This window comes from Suricata suricatta, chromosome 1, assembly GCF_006229205.1.
Source record: "Suricata suricatta isolate VVHF042 chromosome 1, meerkat_22Aug2017_6uvM2_HiC, whole genome shotgun sequence".
Classification (NCBI taxonomy): Eukaryota; Metazoa; Chordata; class Mammalia; order Carnivora; family Herpestidae; genus Suricata; species Suricata suricatta.
The window spans coordinates 174,559,516-174,585,741 of record NC_043700.1 but is presented as its reverse complement, the minus strand read 5'-3'; the positions used below and the strand labels follow the sequence as shown (position 1 = coordinate 174,585,741).

General features: G+C 48.1%; 1 protein-coding gene across 3 annotated transcripts; it reads left to right on the top strand.

Moving 5' to 3' along the window:
- Positions 1–25,895, top strand: SLC34A2 (solute carrier family 34 member 2). 3 transcript variants are annotated; one of them, XM_029932553.1, is made up of 13 exons: positions 1–19; positions 10,180–10,294; positions 10,383–10,517; positions 11,783–11,911; positions 13,366–13,509; positions 14,630–14,741; positions 16,980–17,175; positions 17,951–18,046; positions 18,487–18,607; positions 19,728–19,895; positions 21,266–21,382; positions 21,476–21,600; positions 23,422–25,895. In XM_029932553.1, exons 2-13 carry the CDS (start codon positions 10,183–10,185, stop codon positions 24,046–24,048), a joined length of 2,082 nt encoding a protein of 693 aa, XP_029788413.1. In that variant the 5' UTR covers positions 1–19; positions 10,180–10,182; the 3' UTR covers positions 24,049–25,895. The 3 variants fall into 3 exon arrangements, with proteins under 3 accessions (XP_029788413.1, XP_029788430.1, XP_029788423.1); XM_029932563.1 differs by lacking the exon at positions 1–19 and adding an exon at positions 722–739; XM_029932570.1 differs by lacking the exon at positions 21,476–21,600 and having other exon boundaries at positions 23,422–24,051.
- The last annotated feature ends 331 nt before the right edge of the window (positions 25,896–26,226 follow it).

Sequence of the window (26,226 nt, the reverse complement as noted above, 5' to 3'; positions counted from 1 at the left end):
GCCTGCGCTGGGAGCGCTGGTGAGTACCGCCGCCGGGCAAGGGCTCTTCCTTCTCCCCTCGTGCTCTGGAAAGAACCTTTATTTACTTTTAATTTACTTAATTCTTTTAGACATCCCTCGATGTTGACCTCAAGGAGCTTGGCTGGCTTTGGACTGCGGAAGACAAACAAATAATAATAAACCTTGCCTACATTTTCAGATTATATTTTTCTTTTCGCTGTTACTGCCATGGCTGTTCTTACAATTCCCATGACCACACTATTTACCCCTGGCCATGTTCTTAATCAGCCACCGTTGAGGGGTTCTGAAACTATAGATATTCTGGAATTCGGTGTTCAGGAGGGAAATGGGGGGAATAGAAGGTACCACATAGGGATTGGGACGACTGGGCTCTTTTTTGGTCACGAACTAGCTGTAGGACCTAAAGCAGGTTGCTGTGAGCCCCTGGGCCTCAGTTTCCCCCTCTTTGTGAGAAGGGGAAAGGAACCCTCTCACAGTCTTTCCTGCGCTGAAAATTCTAGGTGTGCGAGGCTGTCCAGTCATGAGATGCCCACGAATGTGATTTCCACGTGCTGCCATTCTTGTTTGCCGAGTGATTTAACTAAAGTGACTGCAGGGTACAGTCTAGTTTGCCGGTTGCATTGGGGCAGGTGGGGTCCGTGCAGGGCTGGTCTTTCAGCTTGCCTTGGGAGAACAGAGCCCAGACATTTTCACTGTTTTCAGAGTCAAAAGGTCCCAGGTGAGCAGTCTGGGGAAATGGCTTGCAAGGAAATGTGCCCAGGTGGGGGCGGACGGGGGACCACCGGGCATCTCCAGGCCAGAAAGAGGGTGGCACGTGGAATGGACTTAAATTCAGTCTTCAGATTCCCAGGGCAGATGCCTGCCATGGGTAGCTGGCACTGAGATGGAGAGAGTTAGGGTTAGGGTTAGGGTTTCCCATAAGGAAGCGGCAGCTGTCTGAACCATGTTGATTTCATGGAAGCAGCTTGTGAATTTCTTCCCTTAGAGTCCTCTCTACCTCCCTGCTTCTATTCACAAGTGATTTCTGCCTTAGCTCCACTTGTGTCAGGCCTGTTTGTCTTTCTTTGCTTTACCCTCTCCTGAGCCCGAGTTCTTTAAGTTGTTTTGGGCCGGAGTTCTTGTAAAAGTTGTGCCTCATAGGCGCAACAGTTGTTTCTGGTCCTTAGGAGTGTTTGAATCTCTCTTCTCCTGCCAGCCTACCAGCCGATAAGTATCTCTATTTTTGTAACTTTGGGAACTGGTGGCAAGAGATGGTGCTTGTACAAGGTTTGGATGTTTCACAAATTGCCGCCTCCCAAGTCCACCCCAAATCACTCAACCGTTTCATTGAAACAAGTCCCCAGTAGTGGGGGGAGGACGGACGGGACAGCTGGATTATAGCTGTTAGGGCACAAAGCTGACACAAAAATAGCCTGAATTCAGTTCAATGAAGAAAACAGCTTCTTGGGATCAGTGATTTGGAATAAACTTTTAATACCATTTTCAGCCACTGTCTTCCCTGCCCTCCCCCCTCCCCTTTCCCCCCTCCCCCCTAGGGACAGAAAGGCCAGTGTCAGCCGCAGGAGGTCAGGGTATCCCAGGGACTTTAAAAATGCACAAGAGTGTAAAACGTGGGCTGCAAACAGACTGCCATATGTTTAAACTGTTTTTGAGAGTTAACTCTTTTAACTACCCCCCCAATACAATACAAAATAATGAATATAGTTACAAGTTAACTGCAGGATTTATTTTAAAAATCATAAATGTAAGTTGAAAGTACACCATGAGGGTGTGGTTTGGTAGTATAGCCCTAGTTTAAAAAAAGAGTAAAATGTCTTTTTAAAATCCTGTTAGCACATATAGGCAAAAAGTAAATCCACTCATCAGTGCAAAACCCAGGTCACTTGCTTCTGTCTCCTGTCCCACGCACCCCCACTCCCACCACTGCCGTGTCCTTGGGGGGATTATTTTGCCTTGTGATGGTCGAAGGAAGATGGAAAATTAAGTAGCCATTGCCCTCTTGGAAATTTTTTAAGTCTTGGGTGGGCATTCTTTCAATGTAGGAACAGATTTCTTGAGAACATCGACATCAGACTACCTGAGTTAGAATTGTTTCTGAAGGAGCAGCGTCTTTATAATGTGAAGCAATGAATTTCTTTGGGCCTTGGTTTCCTTTTTGGTGGAATTAGTACTTAAGTATGAATACTTAAAAGTAAATTTGCAGAAATAAATGGGTTAATTTGTGTCCAGGGCTTGCACAGTACCTGATTCAAAATGCCCAAGGGCCGTTTGGGCTGCTGGTGGTTAGAGAAACTCAAGCAATAAAGAGCATAAGGGTTGGGTGGCCGCCAGGTGCCCTACATTTTCCTGCTCCCCGGGTCTGAGAAGAACTGAGAAGTTTCCTCTACTGGCTTGCAAGAGTTCCTCCTGGCATGGGGCACACATGTGGAAGCAGGGAGTTGAGCCAAAAGGGTTATTAACAAAGCCAGATCAGCTGTAGGGATGAGTGGTGAGGAGCAAGGAAGCAGATATGTGATCATAGCCATGAGCCTCATGCTTAGGCATTAAAACAACACATCTTTGTGGGTAATTATTAGTACCAAGTGGTCAACATGGATGACTTTATCCTTTCTTCTGTTTTTTTTCTGGTAGGTGGCAAGAGTGTGTTGGAGTGTGTGCCCTTGGGAGGATGGAAGAGCTAGGTCAGAGGGTGCCCTGGGGAGGATGTCTATGGAGGGGCTCAAAGGCTCCGAAGGCCTCTACTGATCCCCAGCGCCCCTTTCTAGAGAAGCAAGCTCCAGACAGGCCAGTGTCTGCCCACAACTGGGAAAGTGGGTCAGACTCAGGTGGGGGCTCTGTCCGGCTCGTTCAGTGTCCACCTGCCCTTCTTAGCGGAGACTCCTAAAAACGCTTCGCCTATGCCGGATCCCGGGCTCTGGTATGCCCAAAGTCTTTGTGGGAACTCAGCCTGTCATTACAGCGTTCTTGGCTGGCATTTCTAGCTGCTTGAGTGAGTCGGCAGGACGGACCCCTGCAGAGAGACCAGCCCCACCAGCTCTCCCAGAAGCCCCGGGAGCCCCACTGAGTCCGGAATGAGTGAGGCCCCTTAGCCCCTTAGGCCTCTTGGTGCCATGAGGCTTGGATGGGGCCCAGAGGAGTCCTCCTCCCACTCTGTCTCAGCACCTGGTCGAGAGGTCTACAGAGGGGCCCCCAGCTTTGGAGCCAGCATTCCTGGGTTCAAATCCTGACTCCATCTACAGGAAGCTGTGGGACTTCCTTAATTTTTCTGTGTCTGTTTCTTTGTAAAGAACTTCGTTGTTAGAAAATTTAACAAGGTCATGGATCCCATAGGACATGCCCCCATCACTCACACACACACACACACACACACACACACACGCACACACAAGATGTTAGTGTTTTTCTCTCCTGTGCTTCAGGTTCCTTTACTGCACAGGTATTTACAGAGGACCCGCTGCTCTGCTGAGCCCTGAGGTGAGGAGCTGGTGGGCCAGGGCTAAGTGGCATGCACTGTTCGTGATACGATTCATTCCTCAAAGCTCTGCGTGTTTACTCTGCCGGGCATTCTGTGCAGGGCTTCACCTTTGCTCATCAGTCGATATTACCACAGATAAGTGAGGGAGATGGGATTATCCCCATTTATGAGACATTGAAACTGAGGTTCAGAGAGGCTCAGGGTCACCCACTGTGTGCTTCTCTCAGTGCTGTGTGCCAGTGCTGTGAGGTCAGGAGACAGGGCAAATCCAGGTGCCTGGAAGACCCATGAACAGCTGCCCACGGCCGATCATGGGGAGTTCATTCTGGGTCCTCCCGTTACTCCAGATCCGTGGGGTCAGCCGCACAAGAGCTGGGGCTCTGTGGCCTGGGAAGGCCTGGCGAGTGGGGCCTGTGTGCCCACACTGAGGAGGACAGTGACTGCATGCCAGGTGCCCTACATTCCCTCCCTTCCCAGGTCTGAGAGGAGCAGCCAGCGCTGTGGAGGTGAAGAGGGCCAGGAGGGGAGTGGCTGTTGCAGAGTGCTTCGGGCTTGCCGGGATCGCCTGGCTGCCTGTCCCGCCAGGGGGGCAGGGCAGGAGTGGGTGGGCCTGCCCCTCCGGTTCTTACCTGCCAGGGTCTAACACAGTGGGTCTTCCACCCAACGATGGTGGAGTTTGTGACTGTATCAGAAAATGAAGTAGTGCATGAGGGGAAGTTATTGCTTCATCAGGGAAGTGCTTGTAAAGAGGGAATGGACTTGGACAAATGGTTGGACTTGGAATAGGGAAGGCAAGACTTCCAAGAAGGAGGAGGGGAGACATTCAACAGAAATTTTCTTTTGCTTTCGGTGATACTGGTAGTGAAATGAGGGCCTGCAGGTGAATGATGTCAGCAGTGGCCTCACACAGAGCCAGTAAGTATTCCAGACATTTTGGCGCATTGGACTCCTGATACCCTAGTCCTTGCTGCTCAGGTCGCTGCAGATGAGTGTCTGGAACCATCGCTGACAGTGTCCTAAACCACCTGGACATCGGCTTGTGGAAGCATCTGTTTCTGTGTTTGCTAGATACTTTGTGTTCACCCCAGGAATTATTCCAGTCAGCCAGAGAAATCCGGTCACTGAAAACATGACTTAAATAGGCCAACAGTCAACCTTCTTGCACCTTACTGCTGATAAGAACCCAAAGGGGGCTGTTGTGACATTGAGGGTGCAGTTTCTTGACACACTTGCCCCATATAACAGATCTTGTCCAACCCGACTTGCTCATCATGATGAGAAATAGCCACTCATTAGTCAGATTCAGGCTTGATTCGTTTCCTAGGCCTGAGTCCTGTTCATCCCTCAGCAAACCCTAGATGTCGACTCTTCCCTTCACAAATATAAAGGGCCTACTATGTATATGCTACTGAGCACTGGGAGGAAAAGCATAATATATAGGTCTTGCCCTCTAAAACTTAAGTTCCGGTTGAGAAGCCTGAATCCCTAGTTTTGAGATGTTGAAACTGTTTTCCTACATGTGCAGAAGAGATAGGGGAACAATTCTAGAATTAAGACTATGAAAGAAGAGAGGTGGTAGAAGGTCACAATTTTCCATTTTTTCCTTCCAACTACCCTTAAGGGCAGAATAAGCTGAACATATGAACGTCTGCAGGTCCATGAGGAGCCCAGAGCAGCCTACTGCCAGCTGAGAATTCATGTAATGCTTGCGCTCTCTCCTGCATGTCCCTGCTTGTTTACGTGTGAGAGCTGAAACCCACACAGGGCTTACAATGTGTCCAATGCTATTCTGAGAACTTTTAAAACACAACGCACTAATCATAATAATCCTTGGTCAGGGATGGTATCTTAATTTGACATGTAGGGAAACAGAGAAGCACAGGAATTACCGCAAGGTCACCCAGCAGATGGCATTGCTGAGACTTGAACCCAGACAATTGGGATCAAAAGGCTGGTTCTCAGCCCCCCAAGGGATATCTGTCAATGTCTGGAGACACTTTTGTTTGTCAAAACTAAGGGTGAGGGGGTGCTCCTGGCACGAGTGAGAAGAGACCAGGGGTCCTGCTAAATATCCTACAGGGCCCGGGGCAACCGACCCAACAAAGTATTACCTGGCCCCAAATGTCAGTAGTGGCAATGCTGAGAATGTGCTCGGTGTAAATATCCCCTCTCCAGCATAAATCATCGGCCAGTCCCTCTAACTAACATCCCCTCTCCCCAGTTAGGCGAGTAAAATCAGTGCTCCGGGAAAATATGTCATGGCCAAGGATACTGTAAATAAGGGTCCCAACCTCACTGACAGGTTGAGCTGTGTTAAAACTGTCTGTCACTCCCCTGCTGGGTGACTTTGAACAAGTTGCTGAGTCTCTTGGCACTCCCGGTTTTCCTATTTGCAAGTGGGGATGAGCAGGACCTCTTGCCTGCATGAAGGTAGAATGAGATAATATGTGTCAGGGCCAGCACAGCACCCAACACCTCTCTGGTGCTCGTTAAATGGTAGTTGTTGTTATTAGAAATCAATTACACTGTGTGCGGTGGAGTGCCTCATGAGTCACACAGGCACTACATGTCGGGCGCTTGGGGAAGGACAGATCAGAGAGGCCTGTAGAACTCTGGCTGGGGAGGAGGGGGCTGGGTGAGCCCACAGACCAGGGGGTCGGTCTTCTGAAGTTGGGGGAGAGATGCTGAGTTACAGGGCCATGGGAGATGACCTTGGGGTTCTGGGCGAATGGTAGCAGGATCACAAACATCCAAGTTCCACGAAGGGGAACATCCGGGGTGATGGGGGAGTGAGTCTTAAGTCAGGGTGAGGTCAAAGTGTGGGCTGCTGTTAAGTGGCCCGTGGACAGTGATGACAGAAGGTTGACATTCAAAGTCAGGTGGAATGCTTCTGTGCCAATACCTGGGGCACAGCAGGTGCTTCAGAGACCCAGGTCACGGAGCCCTCGCTTCCTCCCAGGACGCTGCATGCGGAAGTGGGGCGCTGATTCCTGCCACTGGGGATGTTGAGGCATCTTCTCCATTTGCCTAGTAATGGGCCTTTAATCAGATACATGGCACTTCTGATGTTGTTATTACATGACTCATCCCTTCTAGGAGTGTTCCAGTCATGTTGGAGTTAAGAGGCAAACACAGGCTTTGGAGTCAGAGACTCTCAAGTTGCACTGTGGCAGCCTTGGGCCAAGTGGCTTTGCCCCTCTGAAGTGCTTCAGTTGTCTCATCTGTAAAATGGGAAGAACGCGAACCCCTCACAGGGTTGCTAAGAGGAGGAACATGAACCAGGTGGACAGGTTACTGTTCCAAGCACTTTGCAGAAACTGACTCCTTGAAACTGCCTAATAACCCAATGGGCTATAGACTGTTATAAACTCCATTCTACATTTGATAAGCTGAGGCACAAAGCAGTCCAGGGACTTGCCCAGGTCACAGTGTATCTGGGGCAGAGCTGGAGTTCGGTTCTGAGCCTCTGTGCTATGTAAGGTGCCCAGCCTAGAGCCTGACTGAGGGTGAGAGCTCCAAGACTTTTCTTTTCTTTCCCCCAGCATGCTGTGGCTAAGGATCCCTGTGTTGGAAAAGTCACAAGGTAGATACTTGAGCTGTTCTCCTCCAAACCCATGGGCCTCGCCCTGTCTTTTCTTTTAACCTCCAGCTGTTTCAAAGCCGAGCCCATTCCCCTGCCTGGTGGCCTTGAGCTGAGCTTGGCGTTCTCCCAGGCCAGCCTTGGTCTCTTCCCCAACCCCACAGCTCCGCCCCAGCTCCCCTGTCCTGCCCTCAGCCTTGTAGCTGCCTCCCAGCACACCCTGGGAAGGGGCCCCCCCAAAGCCAACACACCTTGAGAGCAGCGGGCTTTGCCCCACCTTTGATTGTCAGCTCTGAGAAGGTTTTTCATTGAGCCTGAGGGAGGAGCCCAGCCTGTGACAGGTGCAGCAAGCAACTCCAGGAGGCCGGGCATCAGAGGCAGCCGCACTCCTAGAAGCTGACTGAGTGGCTTGTAGAGAACACTGAGCCCGAGAGCGACTGCTGGAAAAGGCTCTGGATTCAAACTGACCTGGGCTCAAGGCCCTACCACTTGGGGCCTTGGGCAAGTTACTTAGCCTCTTTATGCCTCAGTTTCTCCATCATGGGAGAATAATAATGACTCCCTGCAATGTTGAGCACAGCCAGGGTTAGTAAATACTGGCTCTCACTGGCCAGGCAGGTCCCAGCATCCCGCTCAGACACACGTGAGGCCTGTGGTGTGCCCGGCCTCGTGTTGGATGCTTGTTAAGTTGAAATGAAAGACACGGTTTGTGCTTTCATGGTAGCTAACTACTGCAGGATGTTTCCTGTGATCTTGGGTTCTGCAGTGGCGTGGGCAAAGTCAAGGAGTTCCTTAGGCTAAACAAACCGATGGAAACCCCTTCATGATGGGGACACAGAATCAGCTGACGTCTTCGCGTTCCCAGTTCGCCTAACAGTAACAACCCTGGGTGTCCCTGAACCATCTCACTTTGTGGGTCTGGTGTTGGGCTACATCTCTTAAAAAGAATTTGGAAATTTCATAGAGTAGAAAAACAAATCATCCACAATTCCGTCACCTATTGTGAATCCCATGGAACATTTCCAGATCTTGTGAGAACGTGCTGTGAGTAGGATAAAAAGGTACCTTTTATTCACAATTTATCTAAAGCATTTTTAGAGGGGCGCCTGGGTGGCTCAGTTGGTTAAGCCTCCGACTTCCGTTCACGTCAGATCTCACATTCATGGGTTCGAGTCCCGCGTCAGGCTCTGTGCTGACAGCTAGCTCGGAGCCTGGAGCCTGCTTCCGGTTTGTGTCTCCTTCTCTCTCTGCCCCTCCCCCTCTCATGCTCTGTCTCTCTCTGTATCAAAAGTTAATAAAACATTAAAAAAATTTTTTAAAAATAAAGTATTTTTAGAGAGAGAGAGAGAGAGAGAGAGAGAGAGAGAGAGTAGGGGAGGGACAGAGACAGAACCCAAGCAAGTTCGGTGCTGTCAGTGTGGAGTTGATGCAGGGCTCAAACTCACGAACTATGAGATCATGACCTGAGTGGAGATCAAGAGTCAGCCATGTAACTGACTGAGCCACCCAGATGTCCTTTTTCTAATTCTTTATAACCTTCTTAATGGCACGTGGCATGGTATTACATTTTATGGATGCACCATGGTTAGTACAATAATTTTCTTGTCTTTACTTTTCAACTCTTAAGCGACAGTGTGGCAACATCTTTTTCGGTCTGCATCCCATTCATTCCACCACACTGGGCGTTTTCAGTGTGCCAGGCATAGCTACAGACCCCAAGGATGCAGTGCTGTACAAGACGAAGCCTCTTTTTTTTGGTAGAGCCTGCATTTCAATAGGCAGGAAGTGGATCCATTGAAGAAAAATAGGAAATGGTTAAAAAAAAACACATAGGAAAGTGTCAGATAGACACAGATTCTGGGAAAACCTCTTCAAAGAAGTGATCAGAACAAGGAGGTACTTTGGATTTTCTGAGAGAAAATATTCGTAGGTACTTAGTTCCTAGAAGTGAAATTACTAGAGATGTATTGAAAATGTATAAAGCACTTTAGACATGTTGTCAGTGGTTTTCCAACAGTGCTCATCTCACTGGATCTTCTCCAGCACAGCATATTAGACTTAAAAAAATATTTTTTTCCTGCTGATTTGATAGTTGAAACTTATCTCACTGTTCTAATTTGCATATCTTGGGTTGTTAATGAGGCCGAATTCTTTGTAGTATTTTAGCCACTTGTATTTCCTCTTCTATGAATTGTTTGTTCCAGTCCTTTGTGCAGCACTAATGTGTGTCAAAGGACAAGGAACACAGGAGGGGGCTTCCAAGTGTGTCAAGAGCCACACTTCCTCTCTGGGTAACCAAGAAAGGCTTTGTTGAGAAAATGGCTTATGAGGAAGTGTCTCCCAAAGGTTGGAAAAAATGTGGTTCTGACAAAGGGTCATCGATCCAGGCTGCATGGCATAGAATGATTGCTACCATTTATCGGATGCCCGCTTGGTTCCAGGCACTTTCTAGTACCACCGTTAATCTCATAACCCTCCACACATAACCTGGACTTGTCCACATTTTATAGATGGAGAAACATTTATGCCTTTATGCTCAGAGGTATAAAAGGACTTACCTAAGCACACAGCCACTGATAAGTGGCACCACTGGGATTCAAACTAGCTCCAATGGGCCATGCAGCTCACAGAAGACTGGGGGGTGGGTAGAGCAGGCAGAATGCATATGAGCATTTATGTATATGTTAGGTCCACTGTGTGAGGTTTGGTGCAGATGTGCAGTCTAGAATAAAAGCAGGAGGGAACTATTGGAGGACCGAGAGGACTTGGTGTACCGTGAATTGATGAAGATGGCTGGCTTTGCATCCTGTTTCTGACTAAAGGAGAGAGTCAAGACAGAGGCTGAGCCAGAAGGAAGTTGGAGAAATCAAAGGAAGTTCAGTGGGTAGATTTGAGGCTAGAATGGAGAGAGAAACAGTGTAAGAAGTGGGTTGACTTAGTGGCAGCCTGGGCGAGTGGTTGAAGGAGACCCAGAAGTAGAAGAGCCCAACCATGGAAGGCAGATTCTCTCCCGAATCTTGGCAACCGCTAGTTCTTCAGTCATAGCACCTGAGTGGACGTCCCTTCCGTGGCTGCTGCTTTCAGCTCTGGTTTCCATCTGCAGACCATGGCTCCCTGGCCTCAGCTGGAAAATGCCCAGCCCAACCCCAATAAGTACACAGAAGGGGCCACGAGCCAGCAGTCCACCACACCTGGGAAAGTCAAGGACACCAGCCCAAGTAAGTGCCCATCAGCCTGTGCCCGATTGGACCCTGGGACTCAGGTCTGCGCCTCATTCCTCATGGCCTCTGTTGCTTGTTTGAGTAGATGAAAGCGGGGCCCCCGTCACCAAGATCGAGCTTCTGCCGTCGTATTCCACCGTGGCGCTGATAGAAGAGCCCACAGCAGTGGAAGACCCCTGGGACCTGCCTGAGCTCCAGGACACAGGGATCAAGTGGTCAGGTAAAAGCAGGTGGGAGGGGCTTCCTATGCACGAGGGATTGTGTCCACTGCCTCCACAGGATCATCTCCGTTGTGTTACCCTCTTTCTTTCCATTGCTCTGATGTCTTTCTTTTTATTAATTTTTTAATGTTTGTTTATTTTTGATAGAGAGCATGAGTGGGGGAGGGGCAGAGAGAGAGAGGGAGACACAGAATCCGAAGCAGCTCCAGGCTCTGAGCTGTCAGTACAGAGCCTGACATGGAGCTTGAACTCATAAACCGCGAGATCATGACCTGAGCTGAAGAGGGAGGCTCAACCACCTGAGGCACCGACGCATCCCTCTGATGCTTTTCAAAAAAAGGTCCTGGCTGAGGATACCTCTCACAGTCTTGGAGGCTTGGAGTCAAAGCATAATGTGATAATTGGGGCATCTTTTGTTCTCTCCTGCACTCAACAAATGTGCCAGCATGGGGGTAATGACAGGCTGGGTGCTATGCTGCCCCTTATAACCCACTGTGTGCTGACTGGTCCCAGGAACTGTGCTGTGGGTGCCGCAGTGACCAGACGAGGCCCCTGCTCTGAGAGTCCCTGGATGGAGGGCTCTCCTCACCTAAACATGGGCATCGAGGAAGGCTTCCAGAAGACAGACTATACAGCCAGAATGGCTGGCATGCAAATGCTGCATTTCTTTTCCGGGTGCTGGGTGTAAGGTCTGTCTGCAGATCAGACAGCTGGGAAGGAGGAGGTGAGAACCACTGTAAAATCGAGCAGAGAAAATAGCATCCAAGGACATAGCATTCCAGGATGTATGAGTACCCGAGCCCTCCCCAAATGGAGACTGTGATTGCTACCTTGTGGCCACATTCTAGAAAATAGTCTGTTCTGTTCTGAAGGTGCTTAGGAGAGCCATTATCTCTGACTCTGCACTTAGGAGGTGTCAAGTGCCCTTAACTGCCTCTCTCAGCGACACTGGTTCAGCTGAGCATGGCGTCTGGTTTGCCTTGTCAGTGCCCCAGACCACACCAAACCCCTCCTCCCTAAAGCAAATCCTATAGAGACGCTTCACCGCAGATTTCAGCTAAATGGACTACAGTGGTAATTGCTTTGAAAACTGCAGTCATGGTCACATCCCATCTCTAGGCCTCCATACATAAGAGCTTACAGCCACCTGGTGTTGGGGGGAGGGGACTAATAAGGGAGGGGAAATGGGAGCTCTGAGCTCATTGCCCAACTTCTCAGAGTTTCAGGCACTAAAAGCCTTTGTACTTTTTTTCCCTCACCCCAGAGAGAAATACCAAAGGGAAGATTCTCTGTGTCTTCCAAGGAATTGGGAAATTTATTTTGCTTCTGACATTTCTCTACTTCTTCGTGTGCTCGCTGGATGTCCTCAGCAGTGCCTTCCAGCTGGTTGGAGGTATGGATGAAAGGGACAGAGATCTGGGTTGGGGTATTTTCATGGAGTTTGGTTCAGATGGTCACAACTTGGAAAGCCCTCTCCAGCTGCAGCCTCCTGGCATGTTTTAGGACAGAAGGTCACCACTTATCATCTTATGAAGTCATGTCCCCATTTTCGAGAAGAGGAAACTGAGGTCTTTAAAGGAGCTATAACTGGTGAGATGGCTTAGGCCAGCAGCCAGGGCTGGGGCCAGTTCCAAGCGAGTCAGCTTCTTATGTTTGTCCACTGACCCCGGACAGGAAGCTGTTTGATATAAGGACTTATCTGAGGGATCCCTGCAGTCTTTGCCCACCCCCCTCCACCCGCAGAAATTGTTAGATAGGAATGCTCTCAAGCTAAAGCAACTATAGAAAACCAGGGCTGGGCCTTTGTTGGAGAAGGACAAGGGTCCCAGAGCTGGTGGATCGTCAATTCTTAGCAGTTGCTTAAACATCTTCCAGGACTAAGAGTAAGCTAAGCAGTGTGAGGGCTACCCAGAAGTGAAATACCATGTGCTTGGTCACCTGTGTTCCCCTGATGGGCGACAGCAGTGACAGCCAGAAGGTTGAATGCTTCCTGCAGTCCTACATATTTCTTCCCCAAACTCCCATTTAAGAGGAGCATCTAAAGTTTAAAGACGTCACACTACCCAGCGCTTAGTTTCACAGCCTTGAGTTGGCAAAGTGGGATCCAAACTCGGATCCCAGAGACACAGAAGACCATGGATTTCTGTTCCCCTGGGTGCCTTCTTGAGAACTCATCTCTGTGGCCTGGGAGAATTGGGAGAGGGTGCACTTGTGAGGGTTCGTGAAGGGCAGACTGACTTCCTGGATGACACCCTCAGTACTCCTCTTCCAAGGCAGCATCAGCAAGGGATTTTGCTCTCCAAGTGTGAGATGAGGTGCCTCCACTCTCTTGGGCCTCAGTCCTCTTCACTGAATGCACTGGGGAATCGATTGATGGCCTCGGGCATCTGAGGCTAGGCTGGAGCTAGAGAATAGGGGCTGGGTAAGATGGATAGAGAAGAATGAGATATCCATGCCTTCAGGGGAAATTCTGAATTGGGAATATTTCCCCAGAGACAGGAATAGCATATCTGGAGACTCACCAACACCTATTAGGCCAAGTGCAGAGTCAAGGGGAGGTTGGTGATCAGAGAAGACTGTGGGAGGGCTTCCTGATGGAGCAGCAGAAGGGTGGGAAGCTGCAGGGTGAAGGGACAAGAAAAACAAGGGGTGTGGCATGAAGTCACAGAAGTGGAGATGTGGTACCAGGGCAGCACTGGGAAGAAGCACATGGAAGTAAGATTGCAGGAGTACCAGCTGGGCTGGAGGCTGGCCTCCCTGACTCACAGCCAGATGACTGTGGCTGGAGACGTCTGTGTATTCAGTGCCCACCTAACTTTCCATCTGGTGGCTGTGGCTTGTTTTCAGGAAAGGTGGCCGGGCAGTTCTTTAGCAACAACTCTATTATGTCCAACCCTGTGGCTGGCCTGGTGATCGGAGTGCTGGTGACTGTCCTGGTGCAGAGCTCCAGCACCTCCTCGTCCATTGTCGTCAGCATGGTGGCCTCTTCATGTGAGTCCAGGCACCTGTGGGCCCAGACGTTCCAGGCATTTCCCCATCAAGCTGAGGAGCCTGGGGTTTACTCTGACTGTGTCCAGGCTTGTCACCATTGTCTTCCTATCTTGTGCAGCTGTGATGTGCTCTATTTTATCCCAAGAAGCCTCCCGTTTCCATTCCCATGACTGAGTCTTAAATCGTCCCAGAGGCTTGAAGACTCAACTCTAATTCTCTAGAACTGTGTTGTCCAGTCTACCAGCCACTACCCACATGTGGCTATTTAATTTTATTTAACCCTGATTTGTTTTCATTTAAAATATAAAAATTAGTTGCTTGGTTGCACAAACTGTATTTCAGGGGATCAACAGTCACATGTGGCTTGTGGCTGCCAAGTCTGACCATGTATCTACATGATCAAGAGCATTTCCATCACTGCTCAGTGCTAAGAATTAAATTATAAAGAAGTCCATCACACATTGGTTTGGGGACAACCAAGCATGGGAAGCTGGCATTCCAAATATGAACCTGCTGATATTTGCTCTGGCTGAACTGGGACAGATACTCTGAGGGGGACCAAATTGAACAGGTTAATTTCAGTCCAAACTGGCATTTTAGCAAAATTAACTAGAATTTTCTTGGGCTAAATTAGGAAAAGGCATTCTTCAAAATAACTTTACTTTTACACGTTACAACATTGTGGCAGTGTACTAATTTTGTTAGAAAGAGTAATTATACTGCTGGGAATTTGCCATAATAAATACACAAGTCCTTATACATTGTTTCCTGTTCTCCAGTGAGCTGGCTTTGCATCTGTAATACAGAGGACAGAGAACTTTAGAAAGGAACTTTGAAACTGGGGTGCACAGAAGGGTTCCTTCATGGAGCATGTGAATTCCCTGAAATTATGTGCTGGAACTTTTTGTTTGCTACACGTTCATATTTCTGTGATGAGCTGTCTTGAATCAGATTCATAGCCTCGTGCAGACCCCAAAATGGGTTAGGAAATGCTGCTTTGTTAATTACCAGCTTGAATGGGGTCTGCCTGCCTTGGCCCATGTTGGGAACATGGTCAGGGTGTCTTCCTAAACTTTCTAACTCTCACTAACTTTCTCTTTTCTACCCCCTCCCCTCCCAGTGCTGACTGTGCGTGCCGCCATCCCCATCATCATGGGTGCCAACATTGGGACCTCCATCACCAACACCATTGTGGCACTCATGCAGGCGGGAGACCGGAATGAGTTCAGAAGGTAGGAGGCCCAGAATCAGCCTTTGCTGCCATGAGGCTCATTGGTTTGGGCCAGGTTGTCATAACTACCTTTAACTAGCCAATGAGAACATTCTGGTCATTCCTAGAGCTCTTCTAAGTACCCATTGTGGAGTACAGATGGGGTTAGAATCACGTACCTACCTGTTGATTAAACTCAGCTCCCTTGTGTGCAAAGCCAGGATAATTGTGTTTATCACCACTGTTGTCCAAAGGAGTAAACCCAGCCAAACACATAAATGCTTAGCAAGGTACCTGGCACACAATCAGAGCTCCCTAAATGCAAGCCTTAGCTAGAAGCTTACTTGCTGTGTGGTGTAGTTAAAACAAAGCCAGTTAGGATAGGATTTACCATCCCGCTTAGTCAGAAATAATTATAACCTCCTAAAGCTTCCTCTTTGGGTGAGCTCAACCCCAGTTACCTTTCCTTTGTTCTTCACTTGCCAGTAAAAAGCAAAATGTAGCTTTTGTGGATGCACAAGATCTGAACATGGGGCAGGTTGAAACAGGCAAAGGTTAATGTGAAAATTAAGCACATTCTCTGGCCTGTCTTCTAAACTGATGGGCTTTTTCCAGAAGTTCATAAAATAGAGAAGTAGTTTGTCTACATGATGTAATCACCATGTGGGTCAGGCAGACAGCATTACACAGGCTGGCTGGGGAGTCGGCACATGTCATCCCTCTTCTGTGGGTGAACTGGCAGGTGGCAGAGGGCCTCAGAGCTACTCAGTCCCATTCAGACACCGCTAACCTTCTTTGGTCCCTGATGAGGTGTCCTGAGGGTTGCAATAATAATACACGTGATGGGGGGAGCGGTTGTTAATTTGATCTTCTCAAGAAGCTGAGTAGACTTTTCTTTGCCTCATTTCATTAATATGGAAACACAGAGAGGTTAAGTAACCACCAAAGGGTATAGTTCAGACTCAGTCTAGGTTTTTTCCAAATTCTGGGTTCTTTTCACCGCTACCTATGAGATACAAACGTGATCTATGAATCAAGTGCCTGCACATAGTAGTATAACTGAACTAGCTTGCCCCTTGTTCAGATTATTTAAATAGATTGCTTTCAGTAACATCTTTGGAGATGTGTATCATTCTTTCCTGGTGGTTTGGAGTACCTCCTTATATTTCTAGGAAAATAACAACTATATCTAACCCTTATAAGGCTCTTTGCCAAACTACTAAGAAATATTTATATCACTTTACATCAGAAGTGTATGAAGATGTCTTTAGCTTCTACCCATGTCCCTTTGAGTTTTGGGTGTTTTATTGAACATGCAGATGTGTTTTTTTTTAATTTATTTTTTTAGGATTACCTACACTTTTTATGTTTATTTCTTTTGAGAGAGAGAGAGAGCACATGCATGAGGGCTCTATTGGGGGAGGGGCAGAGAGAGGGAGAGAGAGGGGAAGAGAGAGAGAGAGAGAGAGAGAGAGAGAGAGAGAGAGAGAGAGAGAGAGAATCCCAAGCAGGTCCCATGATGTAGCTCAGAGCCTGACTCAAAAGCCATGAGCCAAAACCAAGAGTCTAATGTTTAACTGACTGAGCCACCCAAGTGCCCCATGCAGATGATTTTTAAAGAAAAATTTTTTTCATTAAGCAAAAAAGATCTCAAGTTTCTTGATGTGGAGATAGGACAGAATTAGAATCTACAAACCTTCTCAGATATACATTGTGGAATATATTGGCCTTGTTTTCTGTATAAGTTGTTCAAATGTTTCATCAGAGTCTTAAGATCTTAACACAAAAAGTTAAGAATTCAGTTCTAGGTTTTGATTATCATGATGCTACTGGCCTCCACCTTTCCGAAGGAAGGTTGTCTTCAATGTGCGTGATTCAAAAGCAGTCCTGATGCAATTCTTCCAAACAGTGGTTATTGAGTTAATTATTGCAGCCATAACCTATCTACTTCCCTTTTGCTCAGCAGAAAGAACCAAGTGCTCTCTGGCTTGGTGGGAAAGGCTCTGCTGGGCGGTGGGAGACAAGGATCCTGGACCCAACACCCATGCAGTGGTCTTCAATCACTTCCCTTCTGCTTGTCGGCCCTCAATTTCCTCATCTGTCAAATGAGGACATTAATTCCACCAACTTGGGCATTGCTGTGAGCATGTACACAAGATTGTACACATGTGGACATAGATAGGTGACTCCCTTGCAGACAATGCAACTTGCTTGTTTACCAATCTGACTGTTGGCTTGCGGTGGGATTCTCTTCCTATAGGGCTTTTGCGGGGGCTACTGTCCATGACTTTTTCAACTGGCTCTCAGTGTTCGTGCTCTTGCCCCTGGAGGCGGCCACCCATTACTTGGAGATCCTGACCAACTTGGTGCTAGAGACCTTTAACTTCAAGAATGGAGAAGATGCCCCAGCACTTCTAAAAGTTATCACAGATCCCTTCACAAAACTCATTATCCAGGTAATCAACTTCCTTCAGAGAGAGAAAGAAAAGAACTAACTCCTTCCCCTTTCCTCCCCAACCCCACTCAACTGGGCAGAGATGGTGAAGGATGATGGTCTATAAACACTGTTCTTTGGTTACCTTTGAAAAAGGCCAAGGGAGGCAAGATTTCAAGGATGCCTGATAGAGTAATTGGACTTTTTTTGTTTCCTTGACTTCAACATGTATCATCTTTATTGGGGAAGGAGCAGGGGAATGGCAAGTGCTTCTCAAAACTAAAGGACTTCATTGGATGCTTGGAGCCATTATATTCCCCCTACTGACCTGAGCACCCATTGGCTCACTAATAAAGTATCCTGCCCCTAGCCAAAGAAAAAGGTTACTGTCCTCTCCTTCCATCTCACCTCTCTGCTTACTAGGATCTGTCCATATTATTGAAATACATGAGAAAAGGTTTTGTGGTTCTTGCCTTGGGTAAAATGGGTCAACTTGGACCTTGTCCTTTATCTTTATCTACTGGTTTTTGCTGTCACTCAATGACTATCTACTGCATGCTTCCTAGTCACTGGCCCATTTTTTAATACAATCATTCATTTATTTGTCAAGCACCTGCTAACATCCAGGGGCTGTGCTCCATCCTGAGAGTACAGATGGAGTGAGTCCTGATTCACTCCTGCAGGAGCTCTCCATTGGGTTCAAGTTCTTGAAGCCCTTTTAATAGCACCTCCTATAGGTCCATCCCTCATCAGTGCTGAGGACATGCTGACTCTCTCCTGTCTGTTGCTTTCCTCAGTTGGATAAGAAAGTTATCAACCAAATTGCAATGAATGATGAAGAAGCTAAAAACAAGAGTCTGATCAAGATTTGGTGTGACACTTTTACCAATGTGGTAAGTTTAAAAATGTTGCTGTGTTGGCAGACTCTAGAATCTGTGCTTTAAACAAAACCTTTAATTCAGTGTGGGTAAATGAAAGGTAGGGGGAAGGAAAAATTGGCCAATGAGAATCCTTAAGAAAGCAAGTCTTTGAATGCCAGATGGACAGACAATGCAGTAGGACAAAATGACCCCATTTTGCTTCATTCCACACTATGGATACATTATTCCTGGCTTGTTATTTTCATGCCTCTTGGCTTACCTCTGGCTGCCTGTTCTCAATTATGGAGGGACCTATGGAAACAGTGCATCACACTTACACACACACACACACACACACACACACACACACACTGATGTGTGTCTCCCTCCTAACTTGCCACATTGCCTGCCAGTCACCACCAAAAGTGAGTATAATGGACTATACATCCCATGTCCCAATGTTTGTCATCCAGACTCAGATGAATGTCACTGTCCCCTCGCCTGAGAACTGCACCTCCCCTTCCCTTTGTTGGTCGGACAGTTCCTACACCTGGACCATCAAGAACGTGACCTACACGGAGAACATTGCCAAGTGTGAGTGAAACTCAGCAGAGCATCAGCCCACCAGGTTGGGCTGTTGGGGGGTTGTATTCATTATCTGTGTGAGGTTCAGTAAGTGAAGGAAAGAAGGAAACTAGGACTCACAGAACACTGGCATCATACCTAGTAATGAACATGAACTCTTGTAGCACAGGAAAAAGTGTTATGGCCAAGGTCCCATGGTAAGGGGTGGAAGTAGGACTCGAAGTCCAGCTTCCCTGGAAGTTCCATACTTCATCAGAACAACTCATCAACAGATTCCAAAGTGCTCCCTCCATATGCTTTGTTATCCCTTGGGCTCCAGGGAGATGCCAGCCATATTTGCAGGAGATGTGGGGCCCACTGAGAACAGAACAAATGTATTAACCCTGAAGCCATGAGTCCCTGCTATACAGCAGGCTCCATTGAAGGACCTGGAGCCACTGAACAAGGCAGTGAACCTACATGCTGCTCCCATCCTTTAAGACGCTAGACTGTTGCCCTAGGAATCTCTTCCAGCCCAGCCATCCTTAACTCTGCTAACCATTCTTTATATACCCATGTGTGTATCTCTGCTTCTCTTCATCCTGTCCATATCACCCACATTAATTCTGAGCAGTAAATATTCCAAGTGTGGTTTACCTCCTGGAGTCAATGAGTTTATCATCTCCCATGTTCTAGGTGCTTTATATCCATCAATAAAACCATATAATCATGGGGCCACACAGGGACTGCTAAAAAATAAGGAGGTTTATAATTAGCAATAGTTCCTACTCTGACTTGTCCATCCTACACCACTCAAACTCTTCGTTGTAAGTATGCTCAGTACCATGAGTAAAACACAGCATGGGATTTAGAGGTAGAAGAAACTCTGACTAGCTCTGTGACTATAATGATTTCACATCATGTTCTAGCTTTGTGCGGTCCCACTGGCCAAAACATAGCGTCAGGCTTACACTTAGCTGCAAGGGAAACTGGGAAGTGTGGTCTTTATTCCGGGCTGTCATATGTTGAACTAACAACTAAGAGTCTGCTACTGTGATACAGAAAGATGTTGGGGAATGAAGAACAGTCTGTAGCCTTGGGTGGGGGGGTTCACTGTCCTTCTAACAAGGGCTTTCCATTGTCTCTTCAGGCCAGCACATCTTTGTGAATTCCAGCCTCCCGGATCTTGCTGTTGGTATAATCTTGCTGTTAGCCTCCCTGCTGGTCCTCTGTGGCTGCCTGGTCATGATCGTCAAGCTTCTGGGCTCCGTGCTCCGGGGACAGGTGGCTGTTGTCATCAAGAAGACCCTCAACACTGGTAGGCACACTGCCCCTCATTCTGGGCTTTCTAGGGCCTCACTGTGGTCATCCCAGAGGGGCTCCTGTAGATTTTTATTTAGCAATGGCCTCTACATGGAGTTTCTCTCTTGGATCTGACAAGCTGAAGAAGATGCTTTTTGCCCTTGAAATATTCCTTGCTGTCTTGGGTGGAGGCTGGGGAGTAGGCATAAGCTTCTATCACATGCTTGCAAGGCTCTGAGGAAGAACCAGCTCAAATGCAGAACTCTGTGAGATAGGGTTTCCTTCCTGACAGATTTCTTATGACCAGGACTTTAGGATCTTGTCAGGATCCTATAGGAAAAGGGTAATGGATGCCCTCCATGCTCCCTACTTCCCTTCAACTCTTGGGAAGAAAATGTGGGTCTGGATAATATATCAGCATCTTGAGGCAGCCAGTTCTCCTGCTGATGGCATCCTGGCCACCAGGAATGTAGCTAAGGACATTGCCTCCTTGTGAAACCTCAGTGAAATGGAGCTGAGAATGTCTACATCCCACGGTTGCCACAAGGGTGTTATGAGGCTGAGCTGGGTGACCATGGGTACCTGCTAATCCTGTACCAGTGGTGCTGAGAGACTGATGTGAGGACTTCCGAGTGGCTGCACTGCCTCCATGCAACTCCACAAAGGTGGAGGTTCTGCAGCTTTGGGAGAGCAGGACAGGCAGAAGGAAGGAGGTTCACATGCTCCACGTGCTTTGTGGGAGGAAGGGGGTTATTTGGGTCTTAGTTCTGCTGCTATAACAGATTGTCATAGACCGGGTGGCTTGAACGAGAGACATTTATATCTCACAGTCCTCGGGGCTGATAAGTCCAGTGTTAGGATGCCAGCATAGTTAGGCTCTGGTGAGGTCCCAGTTCCTGATTTACAGACGGCTGTGTGTCCTCACATGGGAAGAGCAGAGAGGAGACAGGCTCCTTCTTGTGTAAGGGCACTCACTAAGCCACCATTCACAAGGACTCATGATCTAATTGCCTCCCAAAGGCTCCCGTTCCTAATACAATCACACCAGGCGTTTTGGTTTCAACATATTAATTTTGGGGAAACAGACACTCAGTCCATAACATGTGGGCTCAGCATTTTTATTTCTGAATTTCAGTAAATATGTGTTTTTATTTCTGTAACATATGCCAGCATCCTTGGTTCCACCATCTGAACATGCAAGGTAAAAGGATTCTAAAAATCCAATTTGTTAATTTCTGACCATGGTGTAGGGTGAGGAGGTTTCTTTACAACCTGACCCTCTAGCTCAGACCATGCTCCCCGGGTCCTCTGGAGGTGCCAGCTGGGCCTCAGCCCATGCCTGCTTTAGGAGGCCTGTGACAGATCTCTTTTCCTTGCCTCTTCTAGATTTTCCTTTTCCTTTTGCCTGGGTGACTGGCTACCTGGCCATCCTTGTGGGAGCAGGTATGACCTTCATCGTGCAGAGCAGCTCTGTGTTCACATCTGCTATGACCCCACTGATCGGTGAGTTTCTTCTTGGCTTTGCCCCTATTACCATCTCCCATCATCCCCTGAGGCTGATATAGACTGTATATAGTGTTTGCATTTTCCTGCCAGGTATTGGTGTGATCACCATTGAGAGGGCATATCCACTCACGCTGGGCTCCAACATCGGCACCACCACCACCGCCATCCTGGCTGCTTTAGCCAGCCCAGGCAATACTCTGAGGAGCTCATTGCAGGTTAGGAAATGTTTTGTGGGGCAGGGGCTCTGGTGGGATACAACCCCATTTGTGGTCTTGCAAGCAGATTTTTGAACAAGAGCCAAGTTTTTCTCTATGTCCAAAACTGTGATGTGAGGAGAAGCCACAAGAAGACAGATTGAGAACAGTCAAAGCCATCCATTCCTTAGAGAGCCAGTGAGATCCCCATCAATGGGGTTTTGTTTAAACAGAAGCAGGGTGACCACTTTGATAGAGATGGAAAGAATATTCAAGAAGCATAGAGACACCACTTCCCATCTCCTTGCCCCCCTCTTGGGGAACTCTGCCTGGATATTAATGAGGTAAACTATGTTCTAGACCTAGAATCGAGAAGCATAAGGAGGACCTGCCTTCTTGCCCAGATCAACTAAGTGATATTGGGCAAGAAGACCTTTGGCATTTGAGTTCTTGTCCTGCCTTTACACTCTAAATGACCATAGACAGGTGACCTAACCTTTGAACATCAATCTGAAAAATGTGAATCAGATCTCACTAGGATTATTATAAGGATCTGATGAGGCTCTGTCTAAAGCCAGGCTGTCCAACAGAAATCTGAGTGTAGAATATAAATTTGAGCCATGTAATTCGGAAATTTTAGTAGCCACATTTTTAAAAAGTAAAACAACGAGATTCATTTTATTATTTTTGTTTTCCTTTATAGTTTATTGTCAAGTTGGTTTCCATATAATACCCAGTGCTCATCCCAACAAGTGCCTTCCTCCATGCCCTTCACCCATTTTCCCCTCTCCCCCACCCCCATTAACCCTGTTTGTTTTTAGTATTTAAGAGTCTCTTATGGTTTGCCTTCTTCCTGCTCCTTAACTATTTTTTTCCCTTCCCCTCCCGCATGGTTCTCTGTTAAGTTTCTCTTCCACATATGAGTGAAAACATGGTACCTATCCTTCAAGGAGATCAACTTTAATAATGTATTTGATTTAACGCATTATCATTTCAACATGTAATTGATTTTAAAAACTGGTGATGTTTTATATTTTTTGATCAAGTCTTTGAAATCATGTGTGTATTTTACACTTACAACACATCTCAGTGTGGGCTAGCCACATCTCAGGTGCTCATTTGCCACGTATTGGACAGGCTGGTCCAAAGCCCCTAGCATGATGCCTGGCACTGAGTGGGCACACAGGAAAGTGGCCAAGTGTGTGGCCTCTGGAGCCAGGCTACTTGGATTTGAATCCCACGCCTACCATCTCCTACCAGTGTGACTTTGGGACGTGAGCCTAACCTCCTCCTCAGTTGCCTCCTACATCAAATAGAGATAATGATGATTTACCACATCATAGGCTTTTTTTTTTGAGTACTGAAATAATCCACATCAGGTGCTTAGAACAGTTCCCTCCTCCATAGGAAGAATTAAAATCAGCTGCCGGTGCGATTATTTTTATTAATTGTAATCCTCTCTCTCCCCTCCATGGAATGGGGCCATTGAGCCCAGGAAGCCAGCTCTCCGGCAAGCCCCTCCTTTGGCCCCCACCAGCTCTTAACTGCTCAGCTAGAAACAGCAGGGTCAAGACCCTGGGTAGCAGCAGGCATATTAATGAAGTTCATTATTAGATTTTGCCTTAAGAAGTTCAGGTCTTGAAAACTGAGCTGTGATCCATTTGGTCACCTCCCTTGCCCTCCCCGCATCCACACACACGATCCTCAGGTAATGCTGACCCCTTTCTGAACAGCACTATGAAGACAAGAAAGACCCCTGACTCAAGATGGTTACTAGATGCCCCCCCACCCAACTCCACCACGCACCACACCCATGCACCTGTCCAACCTCTTGTGTTTCAGATCGCCCTGTGCCACTTTTTCTTCAACATCTCGGGCATCTTGCTGTGGTACCCAATCCCATTCACCCGCCTCCCCATCCGCCTGGCCAAGGGACTGGGCAACATCTCCGCCAAGTACCGCTGGTTTGCCGTCTTCTACCTCATCTTCTTCTTCTTTCTGACGCCGCTGGCCGTGTTTGGCCTCTCGCTGGCGGGCTGGCCGGTGCTGGTGGGCGTGGGGGTGCCCATCATTCTCGTGATCCTCCTGGTGGTGGTCCTCAGGCTCCTGCAGTCCCGCTGCCCGCGCATCCTGCCCAGGAAGCTCCAGAGCTGGGACTTTTTGCCGCTGTGGATGCACTCGCTGAAGCCCTGGGACGAGCTGATCTTCCTGCTCACTGGCTGCTGCCAGACGCGCTGCTGCTTCTGCTGCCGGGTCTGCTGCCGCGCCTGCTGCCTGTTGTGTGGCTGCCCCCGCTGCTGCCGCTGCAGCGGGTGCTGCCAGAACGTGGAGGAAGAGCAGGATACGCCCATCAAGGCCCCCGAGGCCTTTGATAACATAGCCATGAGCCCAGAGGCCCAGATCGGGGTCCCCAAGTCTCAGGCGAATGGCCGGGACACAAAGATCACCTCCGACAGCACAGCCTTGTAAGGGCTGCCCAGAGGTGGGAGGAAGGGCCACGTCCCACCTGTCTCCGATGGCCTTTCTCTGCCTGGCCAGGATTCCTTTCCTGCTGAGAATTGGAGTTGACATCCGCCCCAGCTCTGACTGCCTTTGACCCAGCATATCAGCCCGCACAGTGGCTTCATCTCAGCCTGCCCCCACTCTCGACCACACCGCCCTCCCCTTCACCGAGCTTGGCTCCCAGAAAGTTGCAGAGCAACCCTGAAAAATGATGAAAGACAATGGCTGGACATGATCACACTGGCCCACCTCCGGCAACAGCTGAGTTGGTCAACACGACCTACTTTCAGACTCAAACCATCCTCTTCCAAAGGAAGAGCCTCGAGGGAGGGATTGATGGGAGGTTCTCAAAGATGCAGAGGTTAAGTGTGTATGTTATTGTGATAAAGCTCAGACAGCTCTCTCTTTGACCAAAGACTTGCTTCAACCAAGATCAGCTGCCCCAGGAGTCCTTGCCCCAGATCAGACCCATCTGGGGGGAAACAGTGTCATGGTTTGGAGACTTGAAGACCACAGGGGTGGGCTCTTTCTCTCTTCCCGGAGCTCCCCAAGGCCCTTGTTAGGAGGTCCTCACCTGGGCAAGTCTGGCCATCTAAGTTTCCCTGCTGTGTCCTTGTCCGAGTTTTCAGGGCAGGAGCTGCATCTGAGCTCCCGAGAGAGGTTCAGGGTGCACTTGGGCTCACGTGTTAGCTCCATCTATCTGAGAAGACTGTTCTGTTCCTGAGCTGGCAGTTGGAGGATGAGCAAGGGAATGGCAAGCCCTGGAGGGGAGTGTGGGGGAGACAGTTTATCTGCTAAAAGGGTCTAGGGCTCTTTTTGATTTGGCTACTTTAGAAGCCAAACTGACAGTTGTGGCCAAGCCTAGTGCTGCTCTTTCAGTCAGATAAAATCATCCCTGATGAGTCTTTTGGAAGAAGATAAGGCAGCCCCTCTGAGTCCGGTCCACTGCTGCAACCTTGAACCTCACGAAGGATCTGGGCATGGGACAATGGGAACTTCTTTCTGCCAACTCACTCTCCACACTAGATAGAGGTTTGGGTTGGCTTTTCAGTGGGCAGCTTCCATCCATCGAAGCCAGAAATGCTTTCCAAGAATTCTCTCACATTCCCATAGACAAGTGAGCTTTGATTTTTCTGCCCTCCCTCCATGCCTGTGGAGATCCACACTTTTCTCAGAGGGAGAAACCAGGGCAGCACTGGACTTCCCACGAAACAGTGGTCATCAAGTAGAAGTAGGGGGTCTGTGTGTGGCTGCGGGTTCAAGGGGTGTCCTTTTCTTGCCGCAGATACCTTCTTTGTGCCTTCTAGAGTAGCCTGTTGTGTTTATACCTCCTTTCTCCACTGCTTCTTACCCTCAGCAATCCTAGTTCTCCCTGGAGAGGGAGGGAGCTTCAGCTGAGTCTGGGGAAGGGGGTTCAGTGCAGCCTCACTCCAAGACCTGTTCGCTCCCACCTTGGCTTATCCTTCATCTTTGCAGGTTGGGATACCAAACTGAGCCCTCCCCTGACCCTTACCCATGTAGATACCAGTTCTGAGACAGAGTGATTTATACTCTATATTTATAGCCGCACATGTGTACAGCATTTTTCATGAGTTACATAGATAGTGTGATTTGTGTTTTATAGTGCTCTCATTTGGAAATGAGGCCAGGTTCTACTATGAAATAGAAAGAGCACCTTTGTATATTTTGTGACACTGTCTTTTCAACGTGTTCCAGTAGCTGAGCGCATGCCACACCCCCTGTAAATATGTAAGTTAAACCTGGCCCTCTTTGCACACTGATTTAAAAAAAAAAAATTGGATCCTTGTACCGCGTTGATTGTATTTTTTTTTTTTTTACTGGTTATGGGAAGGGAGCAATAAAAAAATCAAACCCCAAAGGAATGTGTTGTTTTCAATTACAGAGAATCAGAAGCTTCCTGGATCTAGTTCCTGAAAATGTGGGGTCTCTTTCCTCAGTTAAGGTCACTACCCCCCTCTCCATCACCAGGTCCAGCTATGTAGTTTGTGGGGCCCCTTGCTCAGGAAGCAGAGGGAAAGTGCCATTATAAGGCACTAAATATAAAGCTTTCCTTCCTTCAGTGGTCTTTCTCTTGACTTAGGGCTTTTTAAAATATTTCTGTGTAGTGCTAGTCTTCTTTCCTTT

Bases quoted from the DNA above. Each gene is read 5' to 3' on its own strand.
- SLC34A2 (XM_029932553.1), top strand. From the start codon at position 10,183: ATGGCTCCCTGGCCTCAGCTGGAAAATGCCCAGCCCAACCCCAATAAG. The intron at 14,742-16,979 runs GTAGGAGGCCCA...CTCTTCCTATAG, and splicing joins GACCGGAATGAGTTCAGAAG to GGCTTTTGCGGGGGCTACTG. The intron at 19,896-21,265 runs GTAGGCACACTG...TGCCTCTTCTAG, and splicing joins CAAGAAGACCCTCAACACTG to ATTTTCCTTTTCCTTTTGCC.